Source organism: Notechis scutatus, chromosome 6 (assembly GCF_049901735.1).
Source record: "Notechis scutatus isolate UNSWTSFEM ecotype Mainland chromosome 6, rNotScu1.2, whole genome shotgun sequence".
Taxonomy (NCBI): domain Eukaryota; kingdom Metazoa; phylum Chordata; class Lepidosauria; order Squamata; family Elapidae; genus Notechis; species Notechis scutatus.
The window spans coordinates 52,944,533-52,969,406 of record NC_142014.1 but is presented as its reverse complement, the minus strand read 5'-3'; the positions used below and the strand labels follow the sequence as shown (position 1 = coordinate 52,969,406).

General features: G+C 37.0%; 1 protein-coding gene and 1 long non-coding RNA gene across 2 annotated transcripts in view; one reads left to right on the top strand and one right to left on the bottom strand.

The window, feature by feature from the left end:
- Window positions 1-19,198, top strand: part of LOC148130225 (uncharacterized) — a 26,176-nt gene extending 6,978 nt beyond the window's left edge. The window contains exon 3 of the long non-coding RNA XR_015750116.1: window positions 18,589-19,198. This is a non-coding gene — a long non-coding RNA (uncharacterized LOC148130225). The remainder of the gene's footprint in view (window positions 1-18,588) is intronic.
- Window positions 3,183-24,874, bottom strand: CBX7 (chromobox 7). The gene is made up of 6 exons (XM_026694865.2): window positions 24,436-24,874; window positions 22,594-22,637; window positions 13,868-13,933; window positions 12,979-13,045; window positions 11,987-12,329; window positions 3,183-9,036 (listed from the first exon to the last, which is right to left on the bottom strand). Exons 1-6 carry the CDS (start codon window positions 24,502-24,504, stop codon window positions 8,879-8,881), a joined length of 747 nt encoding a protein of 248 aa, XP_026550650.2. The 5' UTR covers window positions 24,505-24,874; the 3' UTR covers window positions 3,183-8,878.

The following is a 24,874-nucleotide window of genomic DNA, read 5'->3' as shown; positions in this document are numbered from 1 at the left end:
AATTGGAAGATCAGTTCCCACCCCGCCCAAAAAAAAGAATGAAAAAGAATGCCATATATGGTAGCTAGTTTGAAATATATGTACAAATACTGTGTTGCCTTAATCCCCCCATTAAAAAAATTATTTAGTCTGCTGAGTTAATCTGATATCTCATGAGATCTATAATTATTTTGAAACGAACATCTACAAAGCATTTTTCCCTTCTGTTCAGTCATGTTCAATTATCAGACAAGTCTGCAGAAAATGTGATAGCTCCAAACTAAAGCATATCCCATGTCCCAGGTTTAATTTTTGTTATTGTCATATTTGTTTGGAGAAATTCCTGCCTGCATGTCCTTCACATTTTACAAACATAACTGACAAAATGTAAAGAGGATAAAGAAAATGATGGGAAGATCTTTCAACTGGGTACATTTAGCTTGAATAACAGATTAAAGGAAGATACTGTTGATTTCAAATATATGAAAAATTGTTAACATACAAAAAATGAGCCAGGAAGCAGATTCCAGCTAACATTTAGGGACAACTGCCAGAGAGTTAAGAATTGCTTGACAATAGAGTTGATTATTTTGGCATTTAAGTAGAGGCTGGGAAGTTCTAGTGAAGTTGTAATTGCTAGAATTGCAACCATTGTAGCTGCTAGGTTTGAGAGACTTGAAAGATGATTTCTCAACTTTCTTCCAGTTCTGCAGTTCTATTATAAAGATGCTCAGCTGCTTACCAAACTATAATCTCTAATTTGCTGGCAACTGTTATTCAAAATAGTCATAAGGGCAATGAGACTTAACTGCTTCCACTTCTGGTTGGCATAATATTAACCATTATATTACATTATCCTATTGTCTCTTCTTGTAAACATTTAAAGGCAGCATATTTCTTTTTATGTGATCAGTAGTCAGATCATCATACCCATGTTTAAGGTGTCCAATCAATGCTTAATCATGAAGTAGACCAAAGGACCACCTGTTTATTCATATAAGGGAGTCAAGTACTGATAATTTCAGGCCAAATTGTATGAGTAAGTGATCCCAATATATTCAGAAAATGTTATATTCTTTTCCAGAAGAGGGTCAAAAACCTTATTAGGTACAAAACTCTGGTTACAGTTTTTAATATTATTGCACCAACCAGTCATGTAAGTTTTCTTGGCTAGAATAGCCAAGTTTGAATAGCCACCTGACAGAAATGCCCACCAGATTTGAACTAAATACTCCATATCATTCACTCACTGATAATTGGATGACCTGATCTGAACTACAGTACTTGCTAAATTAGGCTATAGTTAAGCGGTATAACAACTTAAACCAGAGCAGGCATTAAATTGTAATGGAACATATTAATCAAACTTTGTAGTCATGATTGGTAGAAAATTTACTTACCTCCACAATTTATCATCTCACATACTGTAGATTGGAGAAAAAAGAATATAGGATGAATTTCCCATTCTAACGTTTAAACATAGAGATGGAAAATAAGGAAGACCACAAAATGGGGATAGTTCAGCATCTTCCTTCCCCTTGGCCGTTTTCCACCACCATGCTGAGGTTAAATATGATCACCAACAGAGTGGCTTTATTTGAAATAGAAGACAAAACAGCAGAAAATGTACCAATCAAGGCAGAGAATGATAATCAAGCTGCAGCTAAGTATAGTTTTGCTTTGTTCATTACTATACTGTAAAACCAGATTTGTTGAGCATACTAGGTTGAAAAGCTAGTTTAGTGTAGTGTTAAGAAGCTGGAAAGAAACACAGCCCATGAGTTCTTGTCTTTCATTAGGACTGAAGTCCGATGGGTGCCTTTGGGTCATCAGCCCGCTCATCTTTTGTAGTAGTAAAATAGGCGAAGGAAGGGTTATGTATGCCACTTTGAATTATAAAGAATAAAGGTGAAATATAAATCTTAGAACTCTCAATTTTGTGGACCTAGTGTCCTTTAATTTTGCCTTTGCCCCCGCATGGACATCAGCTTTCACATAGACACCCTTGTTCTTTGTTTTGTCTTGGTTGCCCTCCATCACTGCACATCATTTCACTTATTCTAAAACTTGGTCAAATCTAGCAATTGCAGAAAGTATACATATGAAATCAGGGTTCTTTTGATACAGCAATTGTTGGCAAAGATAATCGTATCTTTTTCTTGAGGTGGAATGTAGCTTCCATTTGGCACATGTCTAAATATCAAGGTAGTGGCTTCCCCATGTGATGGGAATGTTGGAAGAAGTGTTCTGTGCATTCTCAAGAACAAGAACCTCAACTGAACAATGATGAGTGAAACAGGTAACTATAACATAAAAGGAAATTATTTGCAGGACATACTGGAGTAAGCAAAATCTAGCACCTATTTAGTTACATGCTACCAGGAGGAAAGCTGAAGAGCATGTTCTCTGCATATGTGTGCATGGGAAGAAAGACAAAAGGAAATCATCTCCCATAAACTCTCTTACACAAAAAGTATGTAGAAGAGAAAAACCTAACTCTTTATCTGTGCCCTACCGCCCCCTTGTGGTCATAAGATGCTGAAGAGTCAGTTCCCACCCATCTTTACCTCTAAATTTGGACTTCCATCTAACAAGCAGTAGAAGTCCCAGAATTCCAAGGTATCTGTTCATCCTGGAAATTAATGCCAACCTAAATAGGTATTGCTTGATTGGGAGATTGATATACAGAGGCTCAGTATGCAAATATTCACAGTATCCAGGGAATTGTTTGGAAATCCGTGTTAAAGTTCCTTGTTCTTACTCAAAGGCTGACATGATGTATTTATGCCAGCATTTTCAACCCCTTCTCCCAAAAGCTCAAGTGATTTGCAAGTCCATGGCAATTACTTTTTGCTAACCTACCACTTCAGGTCTTTTTCAATTTCTACAGGACTTGGAACAGTATTTATACAAATATTTTATACAAATACACTATAGAGCAGATTGGACTGCAAAAGACTGTAAATGCCATAGCTGTCCACAGGGATTAAATGTATGGTGCTTCACATCAAAATCTAATACCCTCTAAACATTACGTTATATTGTACTTGCACTATTCCACTGTACGAAGAGAAGACTGAATAGCAGTGAGAGGAAATAAGTATTATATACATCCACAATCCAAATCACAGATGCTTCCTGAAAATTGGCCTAGCATAGAATTGTAGACAATGAAGATCAAAGGAAGACACAGAAACAGGGTGTTAGCTAAATGTCAGTTCTCATTTAATGCTCTTAGCCTGATTTGCAACATTTACCACATAAATCATCTAAATAAATAAATGTACAGTCTTTTAACCATCATCAGTACAAAAATAAAGCCACACATTGCATCAATTAAAATTCGCTCTGTCCTCCTTGTTTGTATTACAATCTCTGTTTCGCAGCAAACACTCATAAAAAGGCAACAAAACTGCAATTTCTACATTTTTAAATTTTTGTTTGGAATTTGTTCCCTGAACCCTTCCCTTTCCAATACATTCAATTAGTCTGTACAAAAATCCCAAGAAGCTCATTCTGTGCAAAGGAAGCTTTTGTGTGCAAAGGTAACTTGGGCACTGGGGTCAGGAAAATATCAACTCAAGTACCATGCCATTAATGAGGGGTTAACCTCCCCCCCCAAATAATACACCAAAAAATAAAACACAACTGGCCTGTTTTTCTCCCATCCATTAAATACATTGCCATATGTATGCCAAAGAAAACTATGACTATGCGAATAAGCAATTAATCCAGGAGTCACTCTGACACATCAAGCAGTGCAAACAAGAACACAGCTCAAACCCTCTTAAATGGGATGTTCTTGGCACTAAAATGTTTTCTAAGTTCAGTAGACAAATAATGCCCTGTTTTGATTTTTTAATTTTTTTTTGATTTTGTGGTATTTCTGACCACACTTTAAAGAAAAGGTTACCAATGAAAGATTGTAACAACCATTAAGAAAAAGCTGCTGTTTATATCCCATAAAATAGCTGGATACAGCCCCACATCTCTAATAAGTTATTAAAGTGCAATTTGTTAGGGAAAGGTGAACTCTGAAAAATATGCATTAAAATATACATCATATATACAGACATAAATGGAAGAGTGTCACAAGGCTGCATTTGACTAGTGCGCACAAAGCTGGAGGAATCTATCAGAAACAACTTATTGCTGGTATCTGGAAAGTTTTTCGAGTTCAAGGGAAATTTGGAATTGTTCTAAAGAACAGTCATTCTCTTTTTTCTGAAATGGGGAACCTACTGTGTAGTTAGGTCTGAAAGGCTAATCACAATTTATAAAAGAACAGCAGTCTGGGGTCTACAATGGCTAACTTTTTATCTTAACAATGCCATTACTAAAAATATCAAAATAAGCATTTACAGTGCAATCTTACATTCAGAAGGAAGCATCAATATGCTCACTAGTATTTAGTCCCAGTAAGATGCATAGGACTGCACCCTTTTGTGTATTTTAGATTGGTTTTGCCATAATACAAACCTCCAAATTGGTTGTCAGATGTACAGACACACCATATTACAGCCAAATAAAATCATTAGTGCAAATATACTTTGTATCTCTTCCCACTGAGGGTGTGTGTGAAGTTTAGTTGGGCCAATTAAAATCTGTATTTTTGATATATTAAAATTTCGCTTCCTCCAATAAATTCTGTTCACTGTTAAACTTTTGGGCTGATGCCCAATATCTATATGGGTCTAAAATTATAAATTTTTCAGGATTCTTCAAATCTGCTTTAAACTTGTACATGTTTAATGTTTAGCTCCAGGAGGTGATGAGAATTTGTCTTTTTTATATTAGATTGTCTCTTTCAAGAAAGTTTCCTATTAATGGAAAGGAAAACCTAGTACATGTCAACTTTTTTAACAAGTTCATATTTCCTAACATTTCTTAAAGAATGCCATACAGTCTTGTTCAACTGACAGTCCAATCTCATCAAACAAAAATAATTGTATAGTCATATTACAGCTGCTTCTATTTCATCATCAATCTGCACAATCAAGAAACATCATAATTATACAATAACTTGTAGTAGTTTTCATAACTATTGCAGTTTTTTTTCTTTAATCCTTCAGTGGCTTAGGGAAAATAGTATTTCACAAGGAACAAAATCTATTAAGGTACTGGAGGATATCAAATTGTACACTTATGTTAAATTTCCTTAATACAGAACTTCATCTCTCTCTCTCTCTTTTTTACATTTACTCATATCTCTGTTGTTATCTAGCTTAAGAGGTTACTTTTCCAAATCATGCTGAAAATACAAACATGAAACATCAAATGATCTTACCTTCTTTGGCACAAGGCATTACAGCATATGCACAAATAGCATATATACATCTTAGCTGCAAGCAAATTAAAAAATGGCCCTTTCTCTACATACTCTTTCTCACATAAAGAACATGCACACCAAAAATATGAACAGCTCAACTATCTATGCATATAGGAATTATTAAACAGGAAAAAATGTACAGTAATAGGATTAGATCTCAATCTGGACTTGAACTAACTTTGTGACCACTGAACAACTTTAAAAATGTTGGTACTATACTGATCACTTTGGCATATTTTTTTAAATGGGAGAAACTAAAGGGTCAAAAAATCTACAGCCATAATATGCTACATTTTGCTGAAGCAATGCATCTAATCCTGATTAGTATAGCAAAATGTTACTAGAAACTGAGAAGCTACAAATTTTCTACTTGTCTTAGAAACCAAAGAAAACATTACCAATGTAATGTACAATATAATGATAATATGAAATGTATATTCATTAATCATACACCAACATATGACAATGCTCTTCTTGAAGATCATCTTAAACTCAACTTATAGTCAACTTTTCTTATTGGAGGAAATGGTGCATTTTAAGCAATGTAACATGCATTTTCTGCTCTCTCAAACAAACACCATTCCTTTAGCAATTGTGTATTTACCAAAATTACTGTATTCCCTTATTAAATCTATAATAAATTAATGCCATCATATAAGTTTGAGTTGAAGGTGATCAGGTTTTATTAATTTCAGTTTCCAGCTTCACTCACATAACATACAAATGGAGCTTGTTTATCATACTAAGCCATGATTCATTGCCTCTTTGGGGAAAGCATAGCTTTCATATTTTCTCTGGAACTCATATTAAGAGCTCAGAAGAATTGGGCTCTTACTATGTTAATGCTGCCTGCAATCTAATGTAGAATAAAGGAGGCTAAAATAGTTCAGAAAGGTGGGAATTGAACATATTCCTTCACCACTTTCAAGAAAACAGTCTTCCTTTGTCAGTGTGAAATAATGTGAACTATCCCAATTTACACCTTCTGACCCATAATGACGCCTCTTCCTTTAAAACTTTTGAGAAAGAAAAAACCCACAGCTGTTGCACAACAAATAGCTTCTTTGAATTGGCAAGCAACAACTTTGTCCAAATTACCCTTCCAAAATTTGACATCAGGTTGGTAGTTGAAAGCTTTGATGGAAGACTAGTTGTTGAAGCCTCACATGATTTTAACATTTCTATTTTTGTAAATCTCTGAATTAATAAAGAATTTAATCAATCAAAGGGAAAAAGCATTTTTGTGGGATAAAAGTTGAGAGCAGTAAACAAATCAGAAGTGATCAAAAGATGCATTAGAACATGCTATACACGTTGATTTTTCCTTTCAATCCTTACTCTTTTTTTCATTTCAGCTGACTTAAATTCTTCAAAAAATAGGGTTTGGACTCAATTCTACCTTCTACCATTCCATTGTCACTTTCCATAGGAAAATTATTTTCTAGAGTTCATCTGTTCAAGCCAACTTAAAGAAGCACGTATTCACAAGAACATATGCTAAAGCTATACAATTCATAGGTACAACAGTTCCTGTAAAACAAAACAAAGCATTCACAAAAATGTCCAGCACAAATTTCAAGGTACTAAAGTGCAAGACAGGGTCCTATATAACTGCAAGCAGCTTCTCCTGGCAGAGATCTTCATAAAATATTTGTACAGAAAAATATACAGAAGTATCAACACGAAGAATAAATCAAACAGTGTCCTTTGGAGAACAAATTAATAAAATTATATTTTTGTCTCACACTTATCTTTCAATCAATCCATTTCTCTGGTCTTGTATTTCTGATCCTGTATTGGATCAGTTAGCACAATGAAATCAGTGCCAATATGCAACTTCTGATTAAATTTCTAAACAAAACTGGTAATTGTTTTGACTCTACTAAACAATCCTTCACTCTATCAACTACTTCCACTTTTAATTCATGCAACATATTGTAGATGCAGGAAGTTCCCCATCCACTTGAGTAAGAGCAGAACACCAATGCAGTGTTCTTCAAACCATTTCAAGCCTAGCAAAATATTGTTTCATACATAGTCACACAGTCCAAATGTCCTTTTAAATGTACATATCTTAATAGTACCAAACTGACAACCAGATGTCCAACAGAATCTGGTTTCAAAAAAAGTCTCCCAATTATTTACGTATTTAAAAATTTAAATACACTGGGAAATTCCTTGTGTGTGTGTGGCAGGTGATTAACTGCATAAGGAACAAGAAACATATATAAAGCTAATTGAAGGAGTAAAGTTCTTGGGCTCAATTTTTTATTTTAGGAACTGATTGTATCTTTTCCTCTTGGGGTACGTTTGGTGTACCGAAAATTTTTCACTGATCAACATGTACATTAAAGCATGTCCTCTCTCTACATCCATCTACAAACCTGTAAATGGATATAAGCTTGAGTTTCCAATAAGCAATTCAAATTTCATATATTTCAAGAACTCACTATATATCTAATTAAATATTAAGCCCTCCCATTGCATATTACAAAGGCATCTGAAGTAAGACAGAATTTTTGGGATCTGTAACAATTCCATTCAAGCCATCTTCATACTCAAGGACAAAATGGAAACATGTTTATGACTACATACTGTAGGGTTGCCAGTGATAATTATTGAGGAATTCCTATTCTGCTGAAAAGCTGCAGGCTTCCTAGGATAAGACCATAAAAACTACTGGGCTTACCTCATCAGATAAGGAACAAGCCAGGTTTCTCTTATACCGGTATGCCTGATTATAGCAATACCTTTTTCTTGTGCTCCTGTTACTAATAAACCATAAGCAAGGAAAAAACCAGCACGATTCTTTGGAAGCCCAAACCTGAAAGCCAGTATAACAGCTGTAGTTGGTTTTCTAAATCATAGCATCTCTGGAAGCACTGTGGATGGCAGCAAGCCCCATCACCAACAGTACTAGTAAATGAAAAAACATTAAGAACTGAATGGCAGACACCCAAAAGAAAAAGGGGAGTAATGTTTTTATATATGCACCTGGAGGGAAGCAGATCAGGGAAGCAGTTTGAACTAGAGAAGTCCACTGAATTTGGAAGAGGTCATGGATATTTATATTTGGCCTCTTTCCTATTTCAGACACCGAGCCCTTAACTTTTGAGTGCAGAAGGTATATGCCATAACTAAGAAATTGATATTTTTCCACAATGCACCATGAATAAGTATCTTTGCCAGTGAAAAAAAGCTTCAGTTTCCCAGACAGACAAAGCAACAACAGACAAGTAATATATCCATACACTCTTTTTCTATCTATAGTAACAAATGAAGGGGGGAAAGCACAGGTAATCCTCACACTGCTCTACCTTTGCTTTGTATATTTGAAAGGTGAATACAACCAAAAAGAATGTCAGCATGATCATTTGTTCAAAAAAACCAAAATGCTCTGTAAACATTTGTAAAGGGATTCCCCCCTCCCCCCCAAATTCTCTTTTTTTCTAAATAGTACTGAAATTGTAATGAAACCTGTGATTGGGAATGAAGGAATAACTCAAACTCAAAAATTCCCTTAATAAAGAAAGACCAAGAGAGAGAAAGAAAAGTTAACAAACAGCAGATTTAGAACTGGATGCTCCGGTCTCGGAAGAAGCCTTCTGCCATCTGAGCTTCTCTGAAAGTCACGGTAATGGAGTTTGCGGTGATATCTGTAACTGTCACTTCATTTGGGGGCAATGCAGGGCTCCAGGAAAAAGGACCTTCTGCTGTCTCTGGGCCCACTGTGGAAAGGGGAGAGGGCAGAAAAACAAATAGTGTGATGAGGAGGAACAAACTGAAGGGAAACAAAACCCCACAGGTATCAAAAGTCATGCCTGCTCATGAAACAGATCAACTATTGTAGAATAGATACACATAACTCTAGGAAGGGAAAAGTAGCAGGAACACAATCACCTGCCTGCATAGATACAGCAAATACGTAATTGTGCAAATACTGCTATAATTCCAGCAATTCCAATCAGTGCGAGGACGTACTTACATTAGCATTTATCTATCCCCAGAGAATCTCCAAGACTTTAAAAGGGAATATTGTACAACTGAATTCAGATCCCACATACCTTCTCCCCAATCCACGGATGCACTAGCAAAGTACCTTCGCTCCAATTGTATTTATACTGTGAAACTAAATACCACAGGGATGTTTTCCACAGTCTTCCATTAATACTTAATACAAGAAAATAGCAATTGCACATGAAGATCTAAAAGAAGGACTGTTTATTACTGTTTACAAAACTCTTAAAAACCTTTCTTTTTAAGGGTTAATTGCAAAGGCATAGGAATTAAACAAATTCCTCTTCACAGTGACAGCAAACTGAATTTACAATGTATTCTCTAGCCTTTTCTTGTTTCATTTTTATACAAATGAAAACAAGAGAAGAGGGAAGTTCTCATTTTCTGTTCTTTATCTATATTGCACCATTCAATTTTACTTGAGGATGGAATAAGAATAAGCATCTTTTAAAAGGGTATTTTTGGCTTCTGAATGGATATTTGACTGGGATCTAATCCACCCAAGATTCTATTTCTATAACTACTGCAAATTTCTTACATATATCCCATCCAAGAGGCATCCAATGGCATTCCTTATGTCATCCCGTCCAAACAGAAAGGTCAATTAAAAATGGTATTTACACATATCTGATCATCAATTATACTTTATGGGAGATGCATTTCCTACTGATTTTTTATTATTATTTTTTTAAAAGGAAAAGCAGCACAGATAGGCTTTATGCACTTGTAAGTCCACCACCCTCAAACCAAATCCCAGCTCTGCCCACATACATGATATCATACACCATTGTTCTACCTACATTATATACATAGTATAAAACATTAAGTTCTTGAGTTTAAATAGTTGACAATACACAGCAGAACTTGACTGATCTTAGGATCAGATCTTAAAGGCATTTGAATGGGAGACCTTAAGAAACAGGACTGTAGACCAGGTTGGAAACTGAATGAATGCCCGAGAAGAAAATAATGCCAAACCTTTCCCACAAAGTTGCCAAGAAAAAGCATGCTCAAAGGAAACTTGGCTTTTTAGTAAATTCTAAAGTCAGTACAATTTCAGAAATACACTTCCTATGGATATGAATGCAGACTTTGCAATTTGTGGATGATACCTGGTGAAGTAATTTAAGCTGGTACATATGCTTTTAAGCGTAACCAATCAAATGACAATATCCAGAAGGCAACTCTGCTTTAATCATAATATATAGCACGTTATCCTGGCAAACAGTCCAGGTTCTGATGTGAATATTCCATTTGAAATCAAAATTATATGCATACAATAGCTTCACTGATGTTAATATACATCAGCTACTCAGTTGTTTCATACCATGCATAGAAGGTAATGTAAACATAAACATAAAACTGCCCTAAATATAAAATGTTTAATGACCAGTAAAATTCATATATACCTACACTAGAAATTTTGTATGAAACATTTATAACATTCTTGATTCCTCACAAGCATACATCTGTAGTTTTGCAGAAGTGCTGATCCAATTATTTCAGCCTGGAGCTGTTCAGATGTGCTGGACATGCTGGCTGGGATATGGAAATTACTGTCCAACATTTTTGAGGGTATTCAGTCAGCAGTGTAAATACCACAATGTTTACTTCTAATTTTCTTCAACCATGATTTACAAATCTTTTAAGTTTTATGAGAAAAGGGAATAACTTTTGCAGCGTATATTAAAGAAGAGCCAGCAAAGAAGATCAGTGTATTTTGTCCATCATATTAGAAATATTTTAGATAGAATATGCAAGATGGTGTTAAGAGCTCCTACCAAAAGTGGAGCTTGAACCATCCATAGGAAAAAGCATTCGCTCCTGTGGAATCTGTTGGCAACAACTGCAAGGCTACTCTACAAATGCCACCTGACCCAGCAAGCAACTGGTTTTCCATCAGTCCAACCAACCTTGTTGACCTGATGCTTGGATTTAAAGGGCCTATTGTCCAACACTATAGACAGTCTTTGACATACAATTCCAAATGGGACCAGAATTTCTGTTACTAAGTGAAGCAGTTGTAAAGACAACTGCATCACTTAGTGACAACAATCCCTGCAATCCCAGTTACCACTGTTAACCAAGTCCTGCTGGCTTCTCACAACCAAAGTCAGTGGGGAAGCCAGCAGGAAGTTGCAAATCCCAAACCAGCAGGTAGGTAAGTGGTTACTTCCAGGTGTGAGAGGGACCAAGGGGTCCATAGGAATGGAATGGCAAGGGTGCCCAAGAGATGTGCTGAGGGTTGGAGAGGTGCACGGGGCTGCAAAGGTGCGTGAGTGGCCAGCACAAGGACAGAGGGTTTGAAAAAGAATGCACAGGTGGGGAAGACATACCACAGCAACTTCCAATCTTTCCTACCAGCTTCCCTATTGACTTTCTAGAGGTGGTGTTACTGCAACGATCAGAACTCTTGAGGACCAGTCATAACTACAATTGCTTCAGTTCTGTCATAACTTTGAACAGTTGCTGACTGACAGTAGTTTGGAATGACTCTTTGAGCTTCATGCTGCCAAAGAACTATGTGTGCCCGAGAGGTATGAACAGCAAATTAAAGATTCCACATCCCCATTTATATACCCAGAATGCCTCAGTCTAGGAGAAAATCCAGCCAGCAAGATGAAGTTGGTATCGCAAAGCTGGAGATAGTTCCAGGCTTACCTTCCTTGGCAGGAGATTGTGTTGCATCATCCCAATCACTGGGTGGCTGCCTGTCCTCAGGGACCACAGGCTCCTTCAAGAAGAACTCTCGACGACGATTCCGATTCTCCAGGCTTGACATGCGGGTGAACTTTTTCCGTGAAAGGCGTAGATACTTCTGGTTCTTGCTCTGTTTCCGAAGAGGAAAGGGCAGGACCGCTCCCCCACTCTTCTCAGACAGTTCTGTCTGCCCTCCCTTGGCCCCTGCCAAGTTGTTTCCTCCTCCCCCAAACCTCCGGGACAGAGAAAAGCAGAGTTTCTCTTTCCCTTTGTGGGCACTCCTCAGGTCCATGCTATATAGTCTCTGAAAATGAAGAAAAACACTCTCAGCTCAAGATGTTTGTGATGCAGCTTGGTTCACACAAGACACAATTTGCAAAAACTCTAAGTTCTTCCAGTGCCCTGGGCTTCCAGCTCCGCAAATTCAACTAAGCCAAATGGCCTATATAGTCATTGTATATATTTTGTGAGTAAAAGTATTAAGGTTTATCTGCACAACAGCAAAAGCTTCCATTGGACAATGACTGTTACCAGTGGAACATACAAAATTCTCTGAGCTATGGGCAAAACATTTTTTTAAGTTAAGATTTAACTCTGAAAATCAATTTTCCATTCACAATATATGAGAGAGAAAAGGAAGGTTAAATACCCCTAGAATTTGCTTGACTACAGTTCCAATTTTCCCCGAACATGTTAGTTGAAATTGAAAGAACTTAAGAATTTAGTAATATCTGCCAAGAAGATCTTGTGATGTCCTATTGCATATGCTTTCAGGAGTCACAATCTATTATATCAGATACCAGAGGATTCTGAGCTTTTTCTGCAATAAGACTAGCACAGCTTTCTCTCTGGCCCATGGTATCTGGGAATTCAAAACTGGGAGAGGCTAAACTACAGCATTAATACTGGGATTTAGGAATAGGCATCAACATTTAGTAAATCTGAAATATTACCTGCAGCAAGAGACGCTTAGGTTTGGGACCTCTCTTTCTGTAACCTGAGGCACGCTCCCTTTCTTCCCTAAAGAGACAGAAAAGACCTAGCAGTTCTGTTTGTTGAAACAGCACAAATACACAAAGCCTTTTGTACAGACATTTCTTCACATTGCTTACACATACTTCCAAGGAAATGCTGATTCAAGTATAGATCAAATTAAGACAGATTTCATGTGAATTGGGTTGGTAATTATAGCTTCTAATTTTCTCCCGAGTTAATACATCATTATAACTAAAAAGTGTTATTTAAACATGCACACAAAACGATCTTCCTTTGTCAACAAGTTAAATAAATCTAAAAGTGCTTTCAACAAAAAGGTTGACATTAGCCTTCTTCAATCCAGTGCCCATCAGATGTGTTGTACTTATAGATTCCAGAATTCCCGGCCAAGACGGCCAAAACAGCAAATTGACAGTCTCATCACAGGAAGAAAGAAAGAATCTAGGCAAAATGTTGTATGGATGTCACTGACTGTTTTTATCTTGCTATCTATTCTGCATCTCATATATAAAATCTTGTAAGCTGAAGAACTCATCAGTAATATGATTTGCTTTTATTATATTCCTTAATGACAGCTGATCTTTTGGAAGCTTTTCACTTCCGAAACATGTTTGGAAACCCTTTGTTAAAGTTCACATTTTTTAGCTAAGAGTGTGACCTTACCTTGCCTAGATAAACTGAGATAAATGGTTTTAGTCTATATGTTGGCTGGGAAATTCTGAGAGTTGGAAGTCCAGACATCTTAAAGTTGCTCAAAATTGGGAAACACTCGTATAACTATGCTTTCCCAGAAAAGCCAGAGATTTTGGTTTAATTTTTCCAAAATGAAAAAAGAAATGGTCTTACTTTTCTTCATAAGCCATCACCAGACGGGGGTCAAGAATGTGTTCCTCAGGTTCCCATGTGCTGTACCTAAGAGAAAAGTGAGAGAAAGCAATCAAAACATTTTGGGTAAATTTGGGGCTTTTGTTCAAATGACCTACATTCTAGTATCTCCTTATTCATTGCATGGAGTTATGAAATAAATAGGTACTTAAAGCTTTACTATATACTTCTAAAATGTTTTTCTTTTACAACATGGAATGGATCAAGTAAAACTGACCTCTTGAAACAATAAAATAAAATAAAATAAAATAAAATAAACTTCCCATTCACGGGCTACATTAAATAACTTAATTCACTTGCAGGTAAGATTTCCCTTTGACTGAAATTAATCTCTGGTATCTACATAGATATGGATTGACTACATGGGTTTTTTTCCCCAACCCACTCAATTTAGGCCAATGCCTTGGGATTTTTAAGCAGTCCAAACATAACTTTTTCAAGGGAAGTCAAGGTCAATTAGGTTCTCCTACATAAGATAGCCAGGAAAAAACAAGTGTTTCCACCCAGACAACTTTTTTTACAGTGATAGTAAACAGGAAGAAGTTTATTTTTTATAAACAGTTTTTCTTGCTTGCATTAACCAGTATGAAATGTAACTCATGGCTATGCTCTGAGGAGTATAGCGTATTTTTTATTCCCTATAAGTTCATAGAGGGACAGTTAAAACATTGAACATAATAAAACCACTTAAAAACATATTACAGGTAGACAACAATTTATAACCATAACTGAGCCCAAAAATTATGTTGCTAAGCAAAACAGTTGTTAAAGTGAGTTTTGCCTCATTTTACGATCTTTCTTGCCACAGTTGTTAAGTGAATCACTACAGTTGTTAAGTTAGAATCACAGCTGTTAAGCGACTCTGCCTTCCCCATTGACTTTGCTTGTCAGAAGGTTGCAAAAGGGGATCACATAATCCTGGGACACTGTAACCATCGGAAATATGAGTCAGTTGCCAAGCATCTGAATCTTGATCATGAGACTGTGTGAAAAATGGTCATGTCATTTTTTTCAGTGCTGTTGTAATTTCGAACAGTCACTAAATGAACTGTTGTAAGTCAAGGACTAATTATAGTAAGACTACAGATAGTCCTCAGGTTATGATCATTTATTCAGTGATAAAAGTTACAATGGCACTGACTTATGACAGGTCCTTGAAATTCCAGCTGTTGCAGTGTCTCTGCAGGAATGCGATTCCAATCTGAGCCCTTGCACCCAGCTCACGGTTACAGTAAGATATGGTTACATAATTGTAATTTCCAACTTTCCCTGTCAGCATCTCACGAATGAAGTCAATGGGGAAGCTGGCAGGAAGTTGGAAGTTTCAATCACATGAAGTTTCCATTTAACAATGGCAACTGGGTCTGCTGGAATGGCCATCGACAAGCAACCAGGTCCTGTGAAGTTATGCTTCATGACCAAGTAGCTTCGCAACAGAATTCCTGTTCCTAATTGCCTCCATAAGCTGAGGATTACTTGTAGTACACCAACCTTCTCCAATTAAATTCATATTTCCACCAAATTATTCTACCACCAAAATAATTTGTCTCTACTAAATTAGAACAAAACAGTACCATGAATATTTCAAAGCCCCCCCCCAATCTTTATCTTAAATATAAAGCAATGGAGATAGAGGGGATTTAATAAAATGAAAGTCCTTAGCAGAAAGGTCCACAAACACGATGCCCCTACAGAAGAAAGTATGCGGCCACAGAGGACCTGGAAAATAATTCAGATTGTCAATTAATATAAAAGGATATCTTCCCTATTCACATGACTTAGAAGCTTTAATACAGCCAAATTCATTCTGAATAAATAGAATAGATGAAAACCATCTACAAATGTACATATGCTGATGATACAAAAACTGAAGTTATTCTCTAAATTAAGGGCAGGCTGATTGTGGACCCGTAAGTCATTTAGCCCAGGATGATCTGCAATTTCACCTTGTTTATATTAAATTTCTGTAGCAGTTATCCAGATTATTTTTGATCTCAGATGCTATTTAGAGCCAGAATGAGAAACCTACAACATTTCAGATTTTCTGGATTCCAACATAATCCACCAGATTTGGTCAACCATCAACCACAATGGGAACTGTAATGTAACTTTTGGAGTATGATAAGTGTCACATAACATTGGTTATGTTTTAACCATTTGAAGGCTTAACACATACATTTTTATAGGAATTCCTACTTCAAGGAGAAATTATCTGTCTACTTTGATGTTTCTCAACCTCAGCAAATTTAAATTATGTGGACTTCAACTCTCAGAATTTACCAGCCATATGGAGTTGAAGTCAACAAAGCTTAAACTTGCTGGGGTTGAGAAACATTTGTCCAGCTTGTTTAATCTCATGTGAGATCAAAGGAGAGGATGATGTTTTTCAGGGCATGCCTCAACACTATGAGCAGCTAAATTTTAAAGACCTGAATAGCACCCTCACAAAACAGTCTTTTGGAAAAAGTTAAAACAGAGGTCTTCCGCATAATTTTGAATCAATAAGGAACATTAAAAAAACTGTTTACCCATATTCATGCACGTGATCATCGCAGAAGTTTATAGACATGGTCTAGACGAAGCCATATACAGAGAGACATCTGTTTGTGTGTAAGTACATATAGAGGGAGGGAGGGAGAGGGAGAGACGGGGACAGGGAGATTAAATTTGACTAGGCCTTTTTGAATAAAGAAAATTTGATCATTGTCTTCATACCAGCCTTAAAATGTGGAGGTACTTGCTCAGTGTGATACAACTATCTTATCTGGCCTGCTGTTTCTTAGCTCACCAGTTCAAGCTGTTGAATAACCACAGAGCATTTAATTTCAGATACAGAACTGAGCATCTTTAGGCTTCTAAAAATGCATAGAAATGTGTACTTCAGTAAGAAGAAACATGCTGAAATCAGAAGCATTGGCTATATTCATTCTATACTTGGACTAAACAAAGGTAATGTTAAAAATGACTATTCAATTTGTCCCAGAATTTCCAAATTGTCAAGAAACAGTTCCAGGAACAAAAAGTAATTGTTAAGATGCCCCTTCAGTTTGTCATAAAATGTACTTTACACGCTATCTAAGGAAAGTTATTCCGTTGGGTAAAAGATAATAGAATCCTTCTTCTAAAAATCAACACCTTAGAACCAAGATATTTGGCTCTACTCATTTGGACATGAATAAGATACTGGTTTCTTCTCTGCTTACAGAAGGAAAGGTAATACTAGGAAGATAGCGTTTCCATACTATTATTCCAAACAATTACATAAATAAGTGTTCAGACTATACTTACTGCATTTCATTGGCTCTGAAGCTGGAAGATCATTGTGCTAAAGAACACAAGTTTCTTCCCAGCCTGCCATATTTGCTCAGAAAACACTAGAGCACATGTGGGAGGAAAACTGGAGAAAAGCAATTTTACTGCATATTAGATGAAAACCAATGTTTACAGATCTCCACATCTATAGCTATGGAAATTGTATACTGTATGTGTACACATCTAAAGTGTCATCTGATTCTTATCCTAAAAAATACAACATATACCCTGCTGATAATTATGCTGTATTCTGTTAGGGTTCCAGAGGAGTGTGGATAAATCTTTGTGTAGTTAGAACTACAATGTCACTTTGGCTCCGAGTATAGCAATAGCAGTAGCACTTAGACTTATATACTGCTTCACAGTGCTTTACAGCCTTCTCTAAGCAGTTTACAGGGTCAGCACGTTGCCCCTCACAATCTAGGTCCTCATTTTACCGACCTTGGAAGGATGAAAGGCCTTGAACTGGTGAGAATCGAACTGCTGGCAGTTGGCAGAATTAGCTTGCAATACTACATTCTAACTACTGCACCAGCATGACTCTTACTGTACCACCACAGCTCTAATATACATCTCCAACCCTTTTTCTTTATAATTTTAATGACATTTAGATTTAACATAATGCCTTTTCCACCAAAATGGCTCATTAAACTCAGGATTTACTGTGCTCTTAATATTTAACCCAGATTTCGTATTTTTTTAATTTTTACTTTCATAGTAAGCTCTTCCAAGTCTATCAGTTTTCAGCTAACAAAGCGGTGTTATCTGTATAACTCAAATTGTTACAGTTTTGGCCTAATATTTTGATCCCGTATATTCTCTCTTACAATGCCTACAAAGACAATATACATCTTTGTTTCCTTTCCTTTCCTATCCTGAAGTAGTCTTTTTCAAATCCAGTTTTTACAATAGCTTCTTGTTCATTGAAAAAGTTTCACAGAATAATCATGCACTCTTGTCATATCAGTTAGCCTTTATAATATCCACAGTGTAGCATGAGCTATAGAATTGTTTTTCAGTCTCTTTTTCTCAAATTTTCTTTTAGATAAATACACTGAATCCTGTTCATTTTTCTTCTACTACTCAGTCATGTATGATTCTTGGAAACCGAGTAAGTCCTGCAGTTTTCTTAGCAAGATTTTCCAGAAATGGTCTGCCATTGCCTCCTTCCTAGAGCTGAGAGAAAATGACTGGCTCAATGTCACCCAGCTGGTTTTGTGCCAGCAGAATTAGAACTCACCATCTCCAAGTTTCTAGACTAATGTCTTATAACCATTGCACTAAACTGCCTCTCATACTCATCTTACAATCTAGCTCTATATTATTCAGGTCCAATATTGTTGGCATAATTGTGCTTTTTATTTTTCTAGGTTTGTCCTGTATATTTCGATACCAATATTCATGGTTTCCATAATCTGTACCTGAAAGTGTCTTGGCTGCCTGAACTGCACTTCTCCATCTTCTGTTTCTTATTATATAGTTGATTTGATTCTGATGTTGTGTATGTATTGATGTCATTATAAAGCCTATGTTTATGTTGCTTTGGTATTAGCACTGCCAATATCTTTTGAAACATATTGATTTATCTCTTATATACTTTATTTACACAATCCAACTCTTCCTGTGAATCCAGATTTCTACCATTGCATCTATAACACTCATATATTTTTATGGAACATTGATATTTATTGTACAGCCACTAACTGTAATAGATGTAATTTTTCTAATTGGGCTTTGTTCCAGTATGAATGGACCAATGGTCTATTTTAGAATCTTTGCCAGAACATCCCTTTGTACAATTGCATGCCCTGAAATTATACAGTGTTATCAGAACCATCTGAATTCATTTAGATCCAAAACATTCTGTTTAGTATGCTTCATTTCAGTTTTGACAATTTCTCTTTTCCCTGGTTCATGCACCTCACGTTCTGCATTACAACTGTGTGTCTTTGAAAATAAAGAATAATTCTTTCAGCATGGGTTTCATCATCTCTTCCAAATGTGGTTTTGAGTGTTTAACATTTTTTTCTAATAGTTAAAGGAGTATTTTTGACTGAAGTGGGAAGGTGATAAGACCCATACTTAAACATTTCAACCAATGTCATATTGTTTTCTTGGCACCAATGCAGAACTATTTTGCTGTTGCCTTTTTCCATAATTAATTTTGGGCTTTTTTCCTCCTAAGTGGTTGTTTTTGTCATATTGTTTTCTAGAACCTGCAGAACATCCCTTGGGGGATTTTTCTTAGGTTTCCCTTTCTAGTTTTGACCTGCCAGCAAAGGTAACTTCATCAGGAGCTCCAGCTGCTATGGGTGTCAATCTCAAGGCTATTGAAGCTACTGAGTCCTCTCATAACATTGGAAAGATAATCTCCAGGGAATATAATCTTTTGCTTTTCAGCTACTTGGATCTCCAATTTCTGTTAATCTTAGCCAGCCTGGCCAATAGCAAGGAGCTACTGGATTTAGGAAATAAATTTCAGGGCTTTAGATTGTCCACCCTCTGATCTCAGTTCAAATTCCAATCTTGGAGAATATTAAGCAGATTCTTTCTCTTATTTGTGAATGTTTTGCTAAACTGGATGATGGAAAAATCATTTTATGAAATAAAATATTCTAGCTCGCCTATGATACAAAATAGAAAAATAACAAGTTTTACACATGTCTGACTAGAAAACAACTGTAGCAAGGAAACTGTTTACCTGCCTTGAGGCTGAGGGAAAGAGATAGGATGTTAAGTCAATACATTTACTTTAAAAGATGCCTTTCAGATTCTTCTCATAGAAGAAATACAAGGTTAAAAATAGTTAACATCTTCAGCTTCATTTTCATTCATTTATATTCTGTTCCCCCTTTTAATCCAGCCTTTTAAAATCCCTTCCTCCACCCCATCTCTCTTTTATGCCAATGTCCACAATGAAAAGTAATTAAACCCAAAAATGCCATTTGAACAAATGGTAATGTTGTTTCCTTCCTTTCTCCTGGGGAGATTTTGGCAGCACTTTTAATCAGTGAATAAAGAGCAAACTAAGAATTCCTGGGAGGAAAAGGGAATCAGCACTGGGCGGTGGGGGGAATCTTAGATCAGAATTTCTAATAAATATCCTATGGGTGTTGCCCATTCCTCTGCAGTTCAGTTTCTTGCTTGACTGCGGTAAGAAAACACTGCATATAGGAACACAGTGCACTTCGCCACACAAGACAAACGCATACACTACCACCACACAAACAAAACGGACCAGACTGCAGCAGAACTGCAGACCACGCATTCTGGAAAATACAAGTCATATGATCACTTCTCTCCTTCCCCCTCCCTTCCTCTAACTCAAGTTGTAAACAAGCTTGCAGCTGACTCAGAGCTGTAACCAAATTCTTGGCTCTTGCCTCTGATGGGTGGGGCATGAAGGCAACTTTCAGAGAGGCACACAAATTATACTGGGGGGGGGGAGAAAAGTCACAAAATAAACAGCCAAAAAATCTTGATCTGCAGCCATTTGCCTCCTATCTCACAGAATGAAATATCGTAGACATTTATAGGTACCGTCAGAAATTAATTCCTTCATAAAATTAATCTAAAATAGAGCCCAGAACAATGCATTTTTAATGTTCAAAGACCTCTGTCAAAAAAGGGGCATTCAAATGGAAAACAAACCGTGATCTGCAAGAGAGTTTCTAACACAAATCAATGGTTAGTTTTAAGCCCAATTTCCAATTGATTCTGGCAGTTTTAATAGCCATTTCAGCTTCCCCCCACAGCAGAATAAGCTAAAAGACCCTAACCAAACCATATTTTGGGTTTATTTTATTAAAGTGAATAGGAATGAAAAGGGAATACACCAAAGGATACTGTGTGGTGGGTTTTTGCTGCTTTCTGAAACTATAAAATTCAGAAATATTTCTGATGTAATAGAGGAATATTATGAATTAAGAAATAGAATTAACTTCTCTTCAACGTAGTCTCTATAATGCACAAAATTAAACCAAATTTCAGTCCGATATTTAAAGGGAGGCTAAAAATTCTGAGAGGATGTTTGCGATGTTTCTCATCCCAATATATGGGATGAGAAACCTATTTAATACCTCCATGATTACACTAAGAAACACCATTAGTACTGATAACAGAGAGTATAGTTTGGATATCTTCCTTTCTGTTCAAGATCTGATGCCCATTCAGAATCTGAACTCCAGGATTAGCAGGAACCTAGTAATATCCTGGCAGATTATTTGCCTACATCTATGTTCAGTGGTGATGTAAGAGCAAGATTTGGGAACCAAAATCCAGGGCCTTGAGCAGCAAAGTTTCTAAACACAGAAGGCCTTGTTTACTTCAAAATTACAAACACATGCTTCATCAATAAAGCTGTGCCATCTAGAACCTAAAATAAATTGTGCCAATCACTGGCATTTGGCCTATTTTAACTTCCAATGAAATATATAAATTATTATATTTACAATACAATTTGGTAGAATAATGAAGACATCCCTATGGCTTGGATTAATAGGACTATTTTTTTTTTACATACATGATTTTATTGCTTCACACTACAGCGTATTGCAAAACAGATTACTACTATGCCTGTTGAAATGTAATTAACTCTTGGAAAGCACAATATGCTAGTAACACGAAGCAACTATCTTGTAGATGCTTAAACAATACAATGTTATCTGAATGGATGCTATATACTCTACATTCTAGAAAGAAATAATGTGGCTGATTCTATGCTATTTGAATTAGTAAAACAAAGGCATTATATTGCCAGATATCTAAGACTAAAATAAAATTGGGCACTGACCAATTTACCATCTTGTCAAGGATAGATATACACACAAGTTCTGGTGAACAACACAGAGAACCCAGCTCATTTCTATAGTAGTTTTCGATCAGTTAAATGGAAACTTTTCTAAACTGTACAAAAGAGTCCTCTGCTATTCTCTGTATCACACACAATAAGTGGACCTGCTTCTCTTTACCTCATCACTGTCTGCCAATACAATGTCCCCTTACAACTACCTCAAATAATGAACGGGTGGCAAGCAAATTTTTATTTATTGTTAACTAGCAAAATCACAATCTGCTCCTTATTCATTCCATTATCTCCAAGAACAATAACTCTTTTTTACATAATTATTCCAATTATAACCTTTTATTTTTAAAATATATGTTTCATTTGGGTCGGTGGACTTCTATTCTTGAACTATTTTCCACAATACCACAAGTTTTTTTTTAAAAAAAAGATATCAGTTGAACTCAGTTCAAAAGAATCAACTAGGAAAAACCAAAGTAGATCCTTTCCTTGAAGCTGAGGCCAACAGAGGAAAATAAAAATAAAACACAAGACATGGTTACAAATCCTTTCAAATATAATCCAAACTTACTTGGGGGGCCATCCTTTCCATTTCACCAGATATTCCACCTTACCCTATAGAAAAAGAAAAAGATAGTAAAATCAACTGTGCCATCAAGCCCCACAAAAACAGTTAGATCTATAAATTATTCTAACAAACAGCACCCTTCAATTTGCCCATTCCCGTGCATTTATAATTAAACGTTGCCACACTCTGAACTGCAATTCCTGGGCTTGCCCTGGAGGCATATCCAAAGGCTTCCCAGGGCACATAAAGAAACTGCAAAGCCCCACAAGGGCAACAAACCAACCCATCTATACATGATCCAGAAGGAATGTTTAGAAATTGGGAGGGGAAAAATACTGCCTGCTAGATAGGCTGACTGATTTGAGCACCTTGCTACTTTCATCCCTTTGCCTGCAAGGGCTTCTGGTACATCACACAGGAGCTCTGCTTATAGCAGATTACAGTATAATTAATTAGGGGTCTTATGCAATAGTCTGAACACTGGGCTACAGGAATGATTCTCAGATTATCGAAGGTAGTGCAGATAATTGCTGGAATTGCTGCACAAGATTCTCAGCCTCCTCCCCATCTATAAACACACACTCATTGGTTCACAGGACAGAATGCCAGCCTACTCCTTACTTCCATCAACTGAACACAAGAAATCATGGAGAAAAAGGCATACATGATCGTTTGTGTCTAGTTGGTGGGAAGTAAGGAGGGAAGTGATGGTTTCATCTCCCATCACAATGGAAGGCCATCGGCATAGATTTTTTAAAGCAAACAAGTATGAGGCAGTAAAAGCTTGAGCCGATATACTATTTTCCAGTTTATTAAGACGCACTTGATAAACTATTGAGTTCATTCTCTCCTAAAATTATTGATATTGTGCTTCATATTATAAAAAAATTCATAGTTTTTTTTAAAAAGACGATATAGTCTTGCAATCCACAACTCATACAATAATCTGACATTTTTCACATCAAAGAAACTCATGGATCAACACAAATTACCTCTGAAAGGCAGCTAAATCATGCAGGCAATGGTGAATATTTATGGCCTAAATAACTTGATAAAAATTAAACAAAACCCCAATATTCAGGTCATCTTAGAACAATCTCAAAATTCACTAAAGCTTATGAAAATAGCTAACCTTCTTCCAAGATATATCCAATTTCTCTGTTCATCAGGATACTTTATGACTATAGAGCAAAAACGTGGGAAGCAAAAAATGATCCAATCCGAGAGGCAGAGTTTTTTTAAAAAAATATGACATCCACCCATTTTGACATATTTATTCTTCCTCTAGCAGAAACGTCTGCCCTACTCTAACACTCCCACTCTGCAGCAATTCTAAATTTGCAATCCAAGATACATTAGTTACTTGTCTGGAGATGAGATCTGTTAAACTCAAGACATTTTGAACATGAGTAAGTCAGACCTAACACCGCACTGGGGAACGCTGCAACAACACTTGTGCACATTCCAACAGGGATATCACCACGTGATAAACGTGCAACAACCATCATTTCTCTGCACTTTTGCGAGTCAGCCCTCTCTTGGGCTTCACTGGCGCCCCCTGCCGGCGGGAAAACGAGAAGTTCCGCCACGCCCCCCTACTCGCACTACGGCGTGTGTACAAACTGGGGGGCGAGAGGATGAGGTACTCCACTTCGCTCGCGCTTGTTGTTGTTTTTTTGGATTGGGAGCAGAGCAAGAGCAACTACCTAACGGTTTGTAATTAAAGGTCCCAAGAGGCGGCTGAGCAATGGAAGAAATCCAGCCTTGCACATTCTTCCTCCCTAAAAACGCCGTTTATAGCCCTGCAGAATCAATGCAAAGTCGGCGCAGGCAAGCAGCACCCACCTTTCTTACGCGCTTCTTCCTGATGCTCTCCACAGCAAACACCTGCTCCCCAATAGCGGAAAGCTCCATACAGGGAGGAAGAAGGTGGCGGAGGTGGTGGCTGTTCGCAGATTGAGGGAAGTACCCAAGTGCGCGCCGGCTATCGTTGTTTGTTCTCGCTCTTACTTCCTCCGGCCCCCCCTCTCCACTCTAGAGCTCAATCACGCCGCCGCTAACGTTCCATTTTAGAACCTGCGTAACATTTTCCCAAGCGCGCGCGAGGGAAGAGCGAGCGAGCGAGTGAGCGAGCGAGCCCTCGCCCTCCCCTTCTGGCCAGCGCTAGTTTGTCAAGAGGAGCCGGGCGCACGGAAGCCGCTCCTGCTTTAGACCTGCTTGAACGGCGTGCTCCACCCCCAAGGAACCTGCGCGAGCGTGAAATAAGTCCGAATTCGCACCGCAG